Source organism: Mesocricetus auratus, unplaced genomic scaffold, assembly GCF_017639785.1.
Source record: "Mesocricetus auratus isolate SY011 unplaced genomic scaffold, BCM_Maur_2.0 Super-Scaffold_6730, whole genome shotgun sequence".
NCBI lineage: Eukaryota > Metazoa > Chordata > Mammalia > Rodentia > Cricetidae > Mesocricetus > Mesocricetus auratus.
Window position 1 is genome coordinate 16,351,744 of NW_024429184.1, and position 16,740 is coordinate 16,368,483.

Here is a 16,740-nt window from a genome sequence, read left to right on the forward strand (position 1 = left end):
GGTTCTTATATGCTCAAGCCACTTCCCGTTACCTTCTGATCAAGATGTAGCCAGCACCATGTCTTCTGCAGCCTGCCAAGTCCTGCCAGGATGATAATAGACTAAACCTCCAAAAATGTAAGCCACTCCAATTAAACGTTTTCCTTTGTAAGAAGGATCGTGGTGTCTCTTCACAGCAAGAGAAACCCTAACTAAGACAATAGGGGTTGATCATTCAATTCTCTGTCATCTATCTCCTAAATATCTTCAACATCTTTTCCTGATCTGTATTCTAGATTGCCACGGACCTAATCCATACCCTCATTGCCTCTCATCTGGACTACAACAAGAAACTCTATGCTCACCTCCTTGGCACTGGACATAGTTCTCTCCACTTCATAATTCATAGTCTACTGCAAAAATGTTCATCACAGTTTCACTTTGCTTGGCTGCACCTTATTACAGCATATTAAGTACTTCTTCATTTTGAATTTCAACACCATTATAACTCACCCTTCTGACTCTCCTTTGTATCTGTCCTATATGCAAAAGTCTGACTGAGTGTTGCCCACTGAATGCACGCACATCGCCCTCTCAGGCTCACAGAACAGACAAGGGCTTGTTCTTTTTGACTGAGTTCAAATATTAAAATCTCTGTGAAATTCCCTTATTTGAATTCTAAGGGCAGAATAAGATATCTCTCCATCATGTGTCAATAGTACTCACTCTTCTGTATAGACTCTTCTATGGCAGAACATTATTCAGTATGTTTCATTGCAGCTGTCTGTATAAACATCTCTCTTTATACTTCTTGAAAACTGTGAACTTGTGTGTATGTGTATATTCTATAATTGTGCACATGTGTTATGTACATGCCAAAGGTCAAGGTTAGTGCTTTTCTTAATCATTCTATACCTTATTTTTAAAAAACAGTTGTGTGTGTGTGTGTGTCTGTATATAACACATGCAAGTATTCACATGTACCATGGCATATATGTGGAAGTCAGAAAAAAATTATAGGAGTCAGTTCTTTCCTTCTATCATGTGGGTCCCAGAGACTAAAAATTCAAGTTGTTAAAATTGGTGGAACATGCCTTTACCCACTGAACTATCTTTCTGATCTTTTACCTTATTTTTGAGATAGGGTCTTTTGCTGAACTCAGAACTCAAAATTTGGCTGTGCTGGCTGGCTAGGAAGCCCTAGAGAGTCACCTCACTCTGCTTCCACAGGGCTAGATTATAGGGGAATATACCTCAGTGTCTGGCATTTTATGTTGAATAATGATGATCAAACACAGATACTACAGTTTGTAGACAAGCATTTTAGCAAATGAGCTATCCCCTAGCCTGAGAACTATGAATTTCTTAAAAACATCTTGTGATCAAGGAATCTATGAATTTCTTGAGAGTAAGTATTATATATTTGCTCTTCAGCAAATCTAGCACTTGAATTTAGCAAACATGAATCAATAAATTTTAGAACTTAGAAAACAAAAGACTTTTCTAAATTTTGTTCAGGACCAAAGAAAACATGTCAGAAGCCTGTACCATTTTCAGAAGTAGAGGCAGAAGAATCAGTTCAAGGATATCCTTAGCTACACAGTGAACTGAATGTCAATGTAGAATATATGAGGCTCTGTTTCAAAAAAATCACAAAAAAGTATTTTTAATTTAAAAAATGATAGTAGCTCTCATAAATAAGATATTTAGGCAGAGACCTGGAGGAAAAGAATAAAGAGACCATTCAGAGTCCTTGGAGAATGTGTGCAAGTGTGAAGCCTAAGGTGAGGGCACAATGGTGTGAGAGAACAGCAAGTTTGCAATGAAGAACCTCCCAGAAGAGCTCTGATTTTCATTCTAGGTGAGACAGACAGCCACTCAAGGTTTTGAATTAGAAGTGATATGATCTTTTATAACAATTACTCTGACTGCCGGAAAGAGTAGACTGCAGAGGGGCAGCCGTCTAAACAAGACCAGTTAGACCACTGCAGCAATCTAAAGGAACGAAAATGGTGGCTTAAACAGAATGAATATGACGGAGGTAGAAGTCATTGCTTAAAATGTAGTGGATGGGTTAGCAAGATGGAATCCACATGCTAAAAAGAAAAACTGACCCCTGTAAGTTGTCCTCTGACATGTGCACGTGTACACACACACACACACACACACACACACACACACACAGAGAGAGAGAGAGAGAGAGAGAGAGAGAGAGAGAGAGAGAGAGAGAGAGAGAGAGAAACAAATGAATGAATAAAGTTGAAGGTAGAAAAGTGTAAGTGGCAGTTCTGTCCCACCTAGTCCTTCAGCCATTTAGCCCCAAATAAACACACAGAGACTTATAATAATTATAAACTGTTTGGCCAATGGCTTAGGCTTTTTACTGGCTAGCTCTTAATTATTAACCCATTTCTATTAAACTGTATATCTCCATGTAGTTTTGGCTAACAGGAGAATGCTCCAGCAAGTTACTCTTTCAGTGACTATATGGCATCTCCCTGGTGGTCTTCCTCTCCCAAGAATTCTCCTTGTCTGGTACCCCCACCTGTACTTCATGCCTGGCTACTGGCCAATCAGTATTTTATTCAGCAACCAATAAGATAAACATATATACAGAAGGACATTCCCCATCAGAAAAGGCATAATTTACTAATGGATTAAATGTTAGTTTGTGAGAAAAAAATAGAAGTCAGGAATAACCACAATTTACTGTAAGGAAAACTAGACAAAATATAGTTGCTGGAGAATTGAGGAGAAAGATCCAGAGATTAGTTTGGGGATGTGCTCTGAGACACCTGTTTACTTCCTAATAATGATGCTGAGTAGATGTGGAGTGGTATTTGCGGAACATGTCTGGACTTGAGATGTAACTTTCAGAATGCTATAAAATCCATAAGGTTGGAAGATTTTCACTTCAGAAGGTGATATGAACAGAGAGAAAGTAGCAAGGTTGAACCTTGGGTGCTATAAGGTCCTAGAAAAAAATAGGCAAGCATAACTTGAAACCAATGGCAAACAAAAATTATAACAAGAAAGAGTCCAGACATTTTTATGGAAGCCAAGTGAAAAGAATGTCTCAAAAATAATCGAGACATAAAGGCATACGATCAAAGAGAAGGTATGAGAGTCTAAGAATGACCCCTACTCTCATGCCCAGTTCATGTCTGACAAATGTGACAAGGCTGTTTTAGAGGAAGCCAATAGTTTAATAAATTATGCTGGACAAATACAAATATATATATATACACACATATATATGTATGTATCATAAAAGTGAGGTTGAACTATTCTCTACACCATGTACACACAGCTACAAATGGATCATAGACCTAAATATACCAGCTAAAACTATAAAGCTCTCAAAAAACAAAGGATTATGAGCTGGGGAAATGGTTTCAATCAAGTGTCTGCTGTGCAAGCATGAGGACCCCATCAATGAAAAAAGCAGGGCTTGTTGGAAATCTAAATGCATGCCATTGGTCCCAGCATGTGGAAGGGAGAGGCAAGCAGATCTCAGTGAATGAGAGGTCAGCCTGATCTACAGAGCTACTTCCAGGATAGACAAGGGGACACACACACACACACACACACACACACACACACACACACACACACACACACACACACACACCTTAAAAAGACAAAAACAAACAAAGCAGTGTATGGTGGCACATGTCTGTAACCTTAGTGTGGGTTGGATCCTTGGAGTTCACTGGCCAGACAATCCAGCTAATCAATGAGCTCCAAGCTCAGAGAGAACCTGTTTCAAAAAAATAAGGTTGAAAACAATAGAGCATTGTTTCTTAACCTTCCTAATGCTTTGACCCTTTAATACAATTCCTCATGTTGTGGTGACCCCATCCATAAAATTATTGCATTGCCACTTCATAAGTGTAATTTTGATACTATATGAATCATAATGTAAATATTTACTATGAAGACTATCTGATATGCAACCCCCATAGGTTGAGAACTGCTTCAATAGAGGAAGATATCTAATCAACCTCTGGTCTCCTGTAACCTCTGTAACATGCACACACAAGCACACACTCACATATAACACACACATACACACACACACACAAAATATTAATCTTTGTGATTTTGTATTAAACCATGGTTTCTCAGTTATAATAGCAAAATCTTGAACAACACAAAAATGTCAATAAGCTCAATTTTATAAAAAGTCAAGACTTTTTTGTGCTACTTCACCTCAATTATGACAGCTATTATTACATAAGAAAACAAGCATTAGAGATCCTATGGAGAAGCTAGAATTCCTGTGCACTGTTGGTAGGGATATAAAATTATGTACTTCACCAAATGAGCTACCTACCCAACCCCTCATCCTTTAGGGTATTTTTCTAAGAATTTTATAGGTTTGGGTTCATATATTTAGGCCTGTGGTCCATTTGAAGTTGTTTTTGCTTGGTGTGTGTGTGTTTAGTTAAAATATAACCTTTTAGAGTTGTTGTTTGCTAGTTAGGGTTCAATCTCAGTCTTGTGCATTAAGCATGTCAAATTGTCCACCATGATTTATTTTATTCTTTTATCCTTAAAAAAAAAAAAAAAAACGGCCTTAGCCGGGCGGTGGTGGCGCACGCCTTTAATCCCAGCACTCGGGAGGCTGAGGCAGGCGGATCTCTGTGAGTTCGAGGCAGGGCTGGACCGACAGCCTCCAAAACAAGTACTGACTGCTCTTCCAGAGGATGTGGGTTCAATTCCCAGCACCCATGTCAGGCAGCTCACAATCTCCTGTAAATTCAGCCCCCAGGAATCTGGCCCTTTTGACCTACATCAGCACCAACACGTATGTGGCACACACTCACGCATGTACATGATTTTTTTAAAAAAAGCAGCCTTAGAACTTTTGTCAAAGTTGTGTTGGATATCTTCCACTTACTCTCCGTTTTATGTTTTAGTTCTGGGCTTGAAGAGAGACCCTATCTCAAAAAAGAAGGTAGAGCCAGATAGTGGTGGCACTCGCCTTTAATCCCAGTACTTGGGAGGCAGAGGCAGGGAGATCTGAGTTTGAGGCCAGCCTGATCTACATAGTAAGTTCTAGGACAACCAGGACTACACAGAGCAACTCTGTCTCAAAAACCCAAATAATAATGATAATAATAATAATAATAATAATAATAATAATGTAGAAAGAGTCATACTAGAAGATGTCTGACACAATAATCCCACCTCAGAACAAACACCCAAGATAAATGAAGGCAGGGACTCAACACACACCTTTATAACTATAGTCACAGCAGCCAACAGGAAGATGCTACCCAACTGTTCACAACAGGCAAATGGATGGGTAAAAATTTAATGTATACATACAATAGCATACTGCTTAGGAAAAAATGTTGACATGTGGATGAACTTAGAGGACACAGGGATAGACAAAATAAGCCAGCTTCAAAGAACAAACATCATTTGATTCTGTTCATTCACTGAAGCAGTCTGTTCATAGAAACAAAAAATTTCTAGACTGTCAGAAGGGAAAATGAATAGTTAGTATCTAAAGACTTCAGAAATTGAAAAACTACATAGATGGTAGCAATAGTTGTACAATGTGAGTATACAGAATTTACTATTTAAAATGGTTAGCATTTTTGTTATATACATTTTACTATAGTAAAACTTTTTAAAGTAGTAACATTGTATCAAAAAAAAATATGCTTCCCCACACAGCTAAACACTGAACTGAACTTCAGGAATCCAGTGACAGAGAGGGAGGACTGATGAGCAAAGGGGTCAAGACTAGGCTTGTTTAACCCACAGAAACAGCTGGCCTGAACAAGGGGGAGCTCTTGACCCCAGACTAATAGCTGGGAGGGTAGCATGGGACTGATCCAGACCTCCTGAATATGGGTGTCAGTGAGGAGGCCTAGGCAATCTATGGGGCCTTGGGTAGTAGATCAGTATTTATCCTTGGCATACAAATGGACTTTGGGTGCCCATCCTACAATGAGACTCCTGGGGAAGGGCCTAGGCCCTGCCCTGAATGAAATGACAGACTCTGGATATACCCCATGGAGGGCCTCACCCTCCCTGGGGAACAGAGTGTGGGGACAGGGAAGGAGGGGGGAGAGGGAGCTGGGATAGTCTCTAATATGCTAGTTTTCTTAAAATATTAAACAATGAATGGTAACATGTTTTATTCCAGGGACATATATTTTAGATCTCTCTGGAGATTTGTGAGAGAACTGTAAGTCTTGAGAAACAAGACTTTGGTTTGAGTGTGGAATGTCCCATTTTAAAATAAAATGTGCCAAATTTTGTTGCTGCTGCTGTTGTTGTTATTGTTTTTCGAGACAGGGCTTCTCTGTGTCGTCCTGGCTGTTCTGGAACTCACTTTGTAGACCAGGCTAGCCTTGAACTCACAGGGATCTGCCTGCCTCTGTCTCCCATGGCACCCAGCTGTGCCAAAAAATTTAAATGGACATTACTCTAGTGGTAATATAAAAAAGACCAACAGGCACATGCAAAGATGTTTAATAAAATAAGACACTATGGAAATGCAAATCAAAATTTTATCATTGAGAAACCACAAGAGTGATCAAAAAGACAAAAATTATTGCCAACACTAGTCTGAAATTAAACCCCTGTATTGCTGTTAAAGATATATAATAGCTACGTGGTGGTGGTGAATGTGGTGGTGAATGCCTTTAATCCCAGCACTCAGGAGGCAGAGGCAGAAGGATCTCTGCGAGTTCAAGGCCAGCCTGGTCTACAAATTGAGTTCCAGAACAGCCAGAGCTACACAGTGAAACCTTGTCTCAAAAATATATATAATAGTATAACCATACTAGAAAACTGTTTCATAATTCCCTAACTTGTCAAACACAGAATTACCACAGAACACAGCAATTCTACTTCTGAGTAAATATGTTAAGAGAATAGAAAACATGTCCAATGTGGCTTGGTACAGTAAGCCTGTAATCCTAGCAGCCTGGGTACTGATTTAGAAAGAAAAGCAACAACAACAAACATTCACACAAAACTGATACACAAGAGGTGATAACAATTCTCTAAATGACCATCAATAGAATGTCCACTCAATAAATATTATTCAATCACAAAAAATGAACAACTGATATGTGTAAAACCACTAGTGAGACTAAAAACATTTTAAATGAAAGAAACCAGACACAAAGTATCTGCTATTATATGAGTTCATTTATGGAGACTAAGCAGAACACACAAAAAAGTAGATTAGTGGTTGTCAGAGGCTGAAGGGTGGGAGGCTGATTGCTAATGGGGCTTCTAAATGTTTTTATATTAGATAATGGATGGTCTTATAAATATGTGAGTATATAAACAAACTAAAAATGCTAGACTACCTTTGAAAAGATGTAAGGGTAATTTTATGATATGCAAATTACAAAAGCTTTCATAAGAAAAACAGGAGAATGACTACCCATTGTGTCTAGTTGCTGACTGACTCATTGGGAGGAGGATTAGAGACAGACCAGCAGTTTAAAGTATGGCAGTCATCTCAGGGCTTTTTGACCCAGCAGTTCTTAAAGCTTTAAGGACTTGTAAAGACGGACTGCTTTGACACCACCGTGCTTCTTTTGCTGCTGCAAAAAAGTGATTTCTAGATGTTCGAGGAAGGGAAAAAAACCTGGCTTCAGAGTAAAGAAGAAAAGAAATCCCTTCTAGAAGGGGAATCACAGAAGGTGCTTTTGGCTGTTGAAGAATGAGTGAGTGCGGTAAGCTAATATGGCAAATGCAGTGCCTCGGGTTAGAAGGAAGCTTGCACGTGCAAATACACTGAAAACAGAAAAAGCAAGGCGAATGGTGACTCAGAAGTTTCCTTTGGGAAGGAGTACAGTGGAACAAGAGAAGATAACCCTGAAAATATAAACCAGAGACCAGCTGAAGGAATGGCAAGTGAAGGAATGTGGACTGTTTTACAGAGATATAAGGTATTAGGAACAGCTCCAGGGATATTTGAAAAGAGTGACATGATTTAAATTTTTTACTTCCTAAATTGAATTTTATGACTTGACATTACCATTCATACTATTTAAGTCCTAAATATTAAAAAGGTAACAGTATATTTAAAAATTAAAAAAAGAACACCTCATCCTATTCATCCAATAAACCTTCTCCAATGGAGAACCATATATGGCCATGTGCTATACACACAGTATGAATGCACAACAGGCTACATATCAGAATGTTGTATGTCACATGGTCCAGGTCTACTGTAGACCATACCATCTAGGTTTGTGCATGTATGATTTCATGCTAACACAATGAGGAGGCTACCAACAGTGCCTTTCTCAGGCTGTATTTCTGTCGAGTAATACATGACCGCACCAGTTTCTCAAGTGTCTTTCCCTCAATATTATATACTACAGCAGGTCCCTTTCTTTTATAGAAACAGAAGCATCTCATACACACCATTCGGCACTATGCTTTTTTTCAAGTTGACAAAGCTTAGCTAGCTTTCCATTTGAATAAAGAGCTACCTCACTTTTTTTATAGCTACATGTTACTGCATCCCATTGTTTATGTGTTATAAAATTTTATTTAATTATATATTTAAAGCACATTTAGGTTGTTTTCAATCCTTACTATTTAAAACAATACTTCAAAAATAGCCTTGTACATATGCCACTTCCACATGTAAAAATATGTCTGCAGGATACATTCCTGGAAGTGAGGCTGAGGGCTCAAAAGGTGTGTATATTTATAACACTGATACATTTTTCCAAATGCTTTCCTTAGAAGTTACATCATCCCATCCCATCAGTATTGTATGAGTACCTGATCCCTTACACCTCTGCCAACAAGATATGTTTCTCTATTTTAATTTTGTCTTGGGAAACCTAATCAGGTTATATGCAAAAGAGGATAACCCCATTTACATTTAAAATTGGATAAATATGGCATATGCTCTTTGAATAAATTTAATTTTGATTGGAAGAAGAAAATGTAAAACTACATATTTCCATGCTGCCTAGAAACAAGTCCTTTCATTTCCTGCTGTTAAAAACACATTTCATTTTAGTTCTCAGGTATTTGGGGAAAGCAAAGCCGGACTACGCTCCATGGAGGGCAGCTGGCCCTTGGGCAGGGTCAGTACTAGAAGCAGACAGTTCCTGAGTGTTCCAAGTCAGAAGCAAGGCTCTGTGTGGGCAAGGCCAGAACTAGAGTGGTGACCATAAAGAATCACCATTTTTCAAAGTAGACCATGAAAAAATGTATTTTAAAATGCAATATAGGATTCATTTTCTGCCCCAGGAATAAATGTGCTTTATTTCCCATTCCTGCTTCCCACATCTATGACTGTAACCTACTGTGGTCCAAATGTTCCTCTTTCTTTTGAAAAACTACTTCCCATGGTTCCCCCAATAGATAAATGTCCTAAGGACAGAGACCAGAACTTATTCCCTTACCTTAGCACTCTCTTTCCTTCTATTGCCCATAGATTTGCTTAAGGTCTGTATTGAAAAAAAATTTACACTGATTCAAGCCATGGACCAACCCATCACTTTGTGAAACTTGCCACCATGCAGATGAATGTCATACTGAGCCATCTGGAATCCCATTACACAGAAACTCAGAATACCTGAGGGGATGTCTTCTACTGAAAGATGGTTTGCCGTCTGTACTAGCTCTTGCAAAAGTTTTTTCTGTCTCAGTCTTTTCTCTCTTAGAACATTCTTAAAATTGTTGATGCACTTGTTGAGGTAAATGGTCTCTGCACACACTTGCTCTAAACTCAGTTTGCCTTGGTCAGGAGAGTCAGGCCTGGAACAAGTCTCATTTCCCAGACATGGGGTTAGAGAGAAACTGAGCAGTGAGTTTGCAAGAGGTAAGTTATTAGAAGCAAAAGAGAAGTTGCTTGGGTCTTGAGGTGTCTGATCACTCTGTGTAGAGAGTCCTACTCCACCAGAGACCACACTAAACAAGCTCTCACTCCCCTGACTTCCAGGACTCTCCCTTGAACAATCATGGGCACCTCCTGAACTCACTGTCCTGAAAAGTCTGTCACTGGTCTCTGACTGGGAACCACTTTCGTTGCTTTCCAGATCCTCAGGGCTGAGGGATTCATTGTTCTCCAGCTTCTGAAACACTCCCTGCACAGCCAAACGGAAGTGGTGGATTGCTCGACTCAGCTTAGTTGAGTAAAATTTAATTTCTACATCCTCATCCTCCTGGGAGTCACTTAGAACAAAGGTGGACTTATCAAAGACATCCTTAAGGACCTGGGCAGCAGAGTTCTCTTCTTCATTGAGGTCAATATGAACCATGTTACTGAAAGTCTCAGGTCCTATGATCATTTCCTCCACTCTGCTGTCAGAGCTCAGAGTCGTAAACATTCTAGACTTGTCTGCCAAAAGGTCCTCCAGCTGCCTTGAAGTCAGAATATCAAGTCCAGCTTCACAGCCTAGAACTGTGTCCTCTGTATTTACCTTCTCTGCTTTCAGTGATCTGGGCAATGACAAGCAACCGCTGTCCTTATTTTTACTGCTACAGTCAGTTTGTGGTTTTGTTACTTTGACTGCTTCGTGTCCTTGGCTGCCCTGTTTGAAAGCCTGTGATTTTCCACAATCTTCCTCTTTTGACCTTAACACTGAGGAAGATTCCTCAAGTTGATAGAGGGACAATTCACCACAATGTTCATTGATTACCCGGGGTGCTCCTGGTATTCCTTCTACTTCATCCTGCGGCTTAGACACATCACTCTGTTTTGCTAAACCTTCCTCTGGTAGGAAGCAAAGGCCTTGCTGCTCAGAAGCCTGGGGTCCTCTATGTTGATTCTGAGTCCTCATCTGGTATGGTCCCATCATGCATCTTCTGTTCCCTGTTTCCATCTGAAGAGCTGGTTTACCCTGGTTTAAACAGTTCCAACTATGGTCTTCAAGTTGTTGTAAGCGTGAAAGAGACTCTTTTGTGGGATTCGTATATTCTTGTGGCTGTACTAGCTCTTCTCTGGTAGCAACCCTGACCCCCACACTCTGTAATAAGATGGATTTCTGCAAGATGAGGTCCCTGTGCTCTAGATGGACAAGTTTCACCACAGTGGGCCGGGGGGCTGGAGCTGTGCCTGCCCTGTACGCCTCTCTGATGTACCTGTTGCACTGCACACCATTAACACAGAGGTGCTTAGCTAGGAATCTGTCCACTAGTTCCATGGTATTTTCCCCATCATGTTCAGGAAGTCCATACAGATAAAGAATGGCTTCCTCTCTGGATCTTTCTACATGGGGTTCCTGGGCCTTTTCTCCATCATACACCTTGGCCAGAGAGCTGCTACCCACGTGCAAACCTTCTATTTCACTCAATACTGAGTCTACGCAGCTAGACACTTCATCCACAGAGCCCCGGACTTGGCTCAGGTGTTGCCGCAGCTCAGCAATCTCAGACTGAAGACGGCTGATACCTTGCAGCTCTCTGATGATATATTCTACTACGTCTCCCAAAGGTTCTTGCTGCTCGTAGCTACAGCTTTGGCCACGGCCTCTGGACAAAGGGGGACTGACTTGGTTTCTCTCTGAAGGCTCTGAACAGCTGGCAGGTGAGAGTTCCCGAGAATCAGACCCTGAAACACAGGCAGCAGAGGCCAGAGGAAGCCGGCTGTTGGCTTGCTGCTCAAAGCTACAACGCTGGGTCAGGTCCCCATCTCTCTCTCCAGTAGCGGTGGAGTCCGTTGATTCACAACAAGGGGGCAGGAAGCTGTCTTCTGGTAAGGATCCAGTAGGACCTGTGGACTTGCTTTTGACACCACATATAGTCTCTGCCCTGACCTTATCTGGTGAGAGGCTGGATGAAGGTCCCAGCGTGAGCATGATTTCTTCCTCAGACTCTCGCAACAATCGTTTCATTTCTCCCCTCAGAAGAGATGTTGTTTCTTTACTTTTTTCTTTCTTGTTGGGGTGCTTAATAGAAATTGCCTTAGAAGATCCTGTCCTGTTTTTTTCCTTTCTTTTCCTTCTTTCTTCCTTCCTTTTATTTTTTTGGTTTTTAGCAATTGTTGCTAGCTGAGGCCTTTGGCTTAGCCCACAATGCTGCCTGGAATGACCTCATGGATGGGCCTCAAACCTGACACATGCCCCTGGTTCCTGGCTTGGCTCTTATCCTGTAGCTCATGAAAAAGGAAAACAGTACACTCAGATCAGAAAGAAACAGGAAAGCTAAATCAGACCAAGGTGTCAAGCAGGGATAAGAACAAAGCCTTCAAAGACAGTAAGATTCCACCCTGACCAGTCTTCAACTGAGCCTTAAAGGCTGTAGGTATCCCTGCTCTTTCCTTGGCTCCCTTTAAAATATTGGTTCAAATCCAAATCAAGTCTTTTATGTTCTTAACAAGTACAAGCTCCTGAGATGTGGATAAAGTAAGGTCAATTAGTGGCTTCTTATCTTGAACCTTCACAAAATTCAGCACTAAACTCTGGCTCAGGGATGAACAAGTAGATGTTTAACTACCACATACACACATACACACACAATGAAAAGACAAACATGGGATATTTCTTCCTTATCCATTTTGTTTTCCTGGTGAGGATTCAGATATTCAAGTGCATCTTGGTTTAGTGACAGCAACCATTCACTTGAAAAAGACCATGGCAAGTATTTCAGATTTGAAGGAGGAAGAAGTATTACTACAGCTAATTCCAGAATAAGATGGTAAAGCATAGGAACAACACTGTTCAGAACTCAAATGGCATTCAACACATTTAAATCTAATGGGACAGACAGCAATGGCCCACAAATAATAGACTCACAACGGAGTCAGATGGAGGTTCAGGCTCAGCCTGGAGCAGTGGAAACAATATCCAGATTCAGCCTTTCTGGGATTCAAGGTACTATATCTATGTGACTATATTGCTCAAGTATATCCTTCAAGGCACGATATCCTTCAGAGCATTGTATCCTTCAAGGAGCTGTATCTTTCAACGCATTTTATCTATGAGACTGTACTGCTCAAGTATATCCTCCAAGGCACTACATCCTTCAAGGAGCTATATCCTTAGGGCACTGTATCTATGTGACCGCACGGCTCAGGTAACAGACGGATGCTCACCCTCTGACTGCATGGAACAAGCAGGGAGTTGGTTATATTATACAGGGTACTTTGCCATTCTCCAAAAACTTGCAACTAGACCTTCTACCATTCTTGCTCCTGGTACTTAAAGTCACAGGTAACTACTATAGGATAGAGATGGAATTGATTTTAACTTACAGGGGAAGGGCACACACTTCCTGTTTATTAGGAAGATGCAAAATATGGAGAGGAACAGAGTGGAAAGTACAAAAGGAAAAACAGACTCAGGAGATGCAGGGGGCTGCCAATACGCTGTGGTCCTGCTAGGCAGCCTAGCAAGGGACAAGATAAACTAGTGGAGACATTGCCCTTAAAATGTTTGACATGAGATAGTTTCCCTGATTGTTTTTTTTTCAGATTCTATCATGATTTATAAGTCTTACTAAATCCTTACTAGAAAAGGAAAACTGCCATAAAGAAGAAAGCTGACCTAATAGCAACTTATTTTCAAGAAAAGTTACCATCTACAATTAGTCTATGGGTCTAAAATTTAAAAGCACTGTACCTCCCTGTATTGAGAAGCAGCAGAAGGACAAGTCATTTGACTTGAGATAAAGATGATCTTGTGCTTTTACAGGAGATAACTAGGTCAAGAACCAAGAGACAAAAACTAGATAAATTCCTATTTTCTATCTCCCTCCCTCTACAGCTCCTATAAAAACTCTCCTTTAACAGGAGTTCCTCATCTAAGTAGATTACATATTTTGTGAGGCCACAAACAAGCAGTCCACTGCTTTAACTTGCATTTCAGGGAGCCAGGTTAAAAGCAGTTTCTTGCAGCTCTAAACAAAGAGGCTTGTTTCCATATTAAACAAACAAAACCCTCCAAACCTTTCAATTGGTAGCTATGCCTCTACATGGACTGAATTTAAGAACTACCTGTTGGGCATACATGTTCTGCAATGGCACCAAACCTAAATCATCCTAGATTTTAGTCTCTGAAGGCAGAGATGAGCTCAATGTGTTACCTGGGGATTAACCAGTCACCCTGCTCAGGGCTCAACAGACTGTCAGAAAAGGAGCAACCCGTGCACCCAGGAGACTCAAGTCAGCCTTCTTCCTCAGTCTCTCTTTGCTACTACTGAATGAAATCACAGGGGCCATGTAGAAGCACCACCTGATCTCATAATAAATACATAAAGGAGAGGACAGGTATTAAACTACACGCTAGGAATAAAAGAAAAAGTCTCTATTCTTTAAGATATTACAGTTAGGGGATGGAGAACGGATGAGAATCAATGATAATATGAAATATGTTATTGACAAATTGTAATTAAAAAGTATTTATTATAGAAATGAAAAAATATAAAAGTGATACACAAAACCAGATTGGTAAGGTCAGAGAATACTTTCTTGGGGATGGGGATAAGGAGGTTTGGTGAATCCTCTGCTTAAATCTAGGTCTCTAGTCGCCATCAAAGTGTTCATGCTATTATTCTGCCTGTTTTGTTGGTCTATCCACTGCGGTCAACTCTCTAACTCATACACTCATTCTAACATGAGCATACTTTTCCCCCTAAGGAATACTTGATGCTAGAAAAAAAATAAGGCTATCCTTTAAGAATTAGCTATATTTGAAAAGGAAACACAGGAAAAGAAAATGAAGTAACCGAAACTAAGAATTAGGTACATTTCATCAGTACCAACCTACTAAAACCAAATCAAGAGAAACATTCCTCTGTATTTTTAAATGGCTGATTTATTTCCTCTTCTCTCTGAGTCAAATAAACATGATTAAGAATGTGACCCAAATCTTGGCATCAAGGAAACAACCAGGGACCTCTGGGAAACAGGCAAGGATTCTATGAACATTATATCAAGCAACCTCTCAATTCTGTGAAACAATCCCAATGGGCAGGAGAACAAAAAACGCTGAGCCTCTCCCGCCTCAATCAAGGCTATATGACTCTTGGGCCATTTACCAGTTATGCTGTAAGATGAATGTGGTGAAAGGGTGATTTCTAGGGCCAGTCACAGCAGGTAGGGGCACTCTTAGGATGTCAATCTTTGGGAAAGAATCAATTCTTTGAGTATCTTGTCAGAAGAAAGAGATAAAGACTCAAAGTTTAAAGAGCAAGATTATACAAAGAAATGAGAATTAGCCTAGTCCGAGCCCTGCAGTTTCTAGGATGTACCATCTCTCAGCATTCTTATGGTCTACATATGCCAATGGACTAGTTATGTTTGGCTATTTTAGTATTTTTCTAAATTCTTAACTTGAAAGTATTTAGGTGGGGTAAGTACTCTAGCTTCTCAAAGTCTGTTTATCTACTTGATCCAGAAGGACATTCTTATTGTTACTAAGTGGTAGGTTCTAGCTTAAGGGCCCATAATAGATAGGAGCCATATTACCAAGAAAATGTTTTTCATTTATTCCCAATAATGGGCCTTGAACACAGTGATACTTAAGGACCATGAAGAATTGATGGTATAGATGAATTAGAATTCCAATCTCCTTTTTCTGATCCGCCTGTTTCCCTGACATGAAAACATCAAGGTCCAGGTTTCCCCTCTAGATTAATAACCAACAACTTGTTTCCATTGTAAAACTAAGTTTGAAATCTCTTCCCAGGAACATTTATTCACAATTTCTGGAAACTTATTTAGGACAAAATTACCAGGCTGCCAGTTAACTACTATCTGCCCAGTGTATGAGGCTGGTGGAGAAAGTCCCCAGTGCTGTTGTGATAGCCTCTCACCTGCCCTTCCAGCAAGAAAAGCTGTCCTGATCCTTGTGTTAGTGATGAGTACAGCAGCAATCTCCCAACAGAAATTTAATTGTAATCCATGTGTATCTTTTATGTTCTCTAGCAAATGTATAAAAAAGTAAAAGAAGCATGTAATGTAAAGTTAATCTTAATGTGTTAATTTAACCCCAAATCCAAAGTATTATTACAACATGTAATTAATAAAAATCACTAATTGTACATTTGTATTCTTTTTATACTAAATCCTTGAATCTCATATATCTTATTTTTTCAGAATATCTCAAAGCATACTAACTAGTTGGGCATGGCAGCACATGCCTGTAATCAGAGAGGAGAGAAGGGGGAGAGAGAGAGAGAGAGAGAGAGAGAGAGAGAGAGAGAGAGAGAGAGAGAGAGAGAGAGAGAGAGAGAGAGAGAGAGAGGGAGAGGGAGAGGGAGAGGGAGAGGGAGAGGGAGAGGGAGAGGGAGAGAGAGGGAGAGAGAGGGAGAGAGAGGGAGAGAGAGGGAGAGAGAGGGAGGAGAGGAGAGAGAAAGTGTACACATGCAGAGGTGTACATGCACCATGGTCCATGTGCGATTTGGTTTTCATTTTGTGGGATCTGGGGACCTGACTCAGGTCATTAGACTTAAATGTAAGTGCCTCGACCCAGAGAGTCAACTACCTGGTCCACTACCACCACTCAGGAGGTAGAGATAGAAGAGCTGATTTCAAGGTCATCTTTAGCTAGCTAGCTATATAGACAGTTCAAGGACAATCTGAGCTATATGAGACTCTGTTTCAAAACAAAATCAAAGATGACTAAACAGTCACATGTGGCCAGTGGCTACTATATTGAACAACACGGATTTAGAAATCTGGAGTAGGGAGTACTTCAAAACCCAAAAGTAGGTGCCTAGTGTAGAGAAGAGTGTCATCACAGTGATAGTGAACTCTGTTACTTTCATTTATCTTTTTACCTATTTACTTTGATCCTAGTTGGAAGTGGCTCATTT

The 16,740-nt window shown here is 40.2% G+C and overlaps 1 protein-coding gene across 17 annotated transcripts in view; it reads right to left on the reverse strand.

Moving 5' to 3' along the window:
* The window catches only part of Unc13b (unc-13 homolog B), a 219,848-nt gene that overhangs the window by 44,430 nt on the left and 158,678 nt on the right, over nucleotides 1-16,740 (reverse strand). For 6 of the 17 annotated variants that reach the window (XM_021232227.2, XM_040739433.1, XM_040739430.1 and 3 more), the window contains exon 2: nucleotides 9,560-12,073. The exons of the other annotated variants lie outside the window; for them this stretch is intronic. In XM_021232227.2, the coding sequence (XP_021087886.1) occupies nucleotides 9,560-11,819 (2,260 nt within the window). In that variant the 5' untranslated portion in view covers nucleotides 11,820-12,073. The remainder of the gene's footprint in view (nucleotides 1-9,559; nucleotides 12,074-16,740) is intronic. 17 annotated transcript variants of the gene reach the window in all.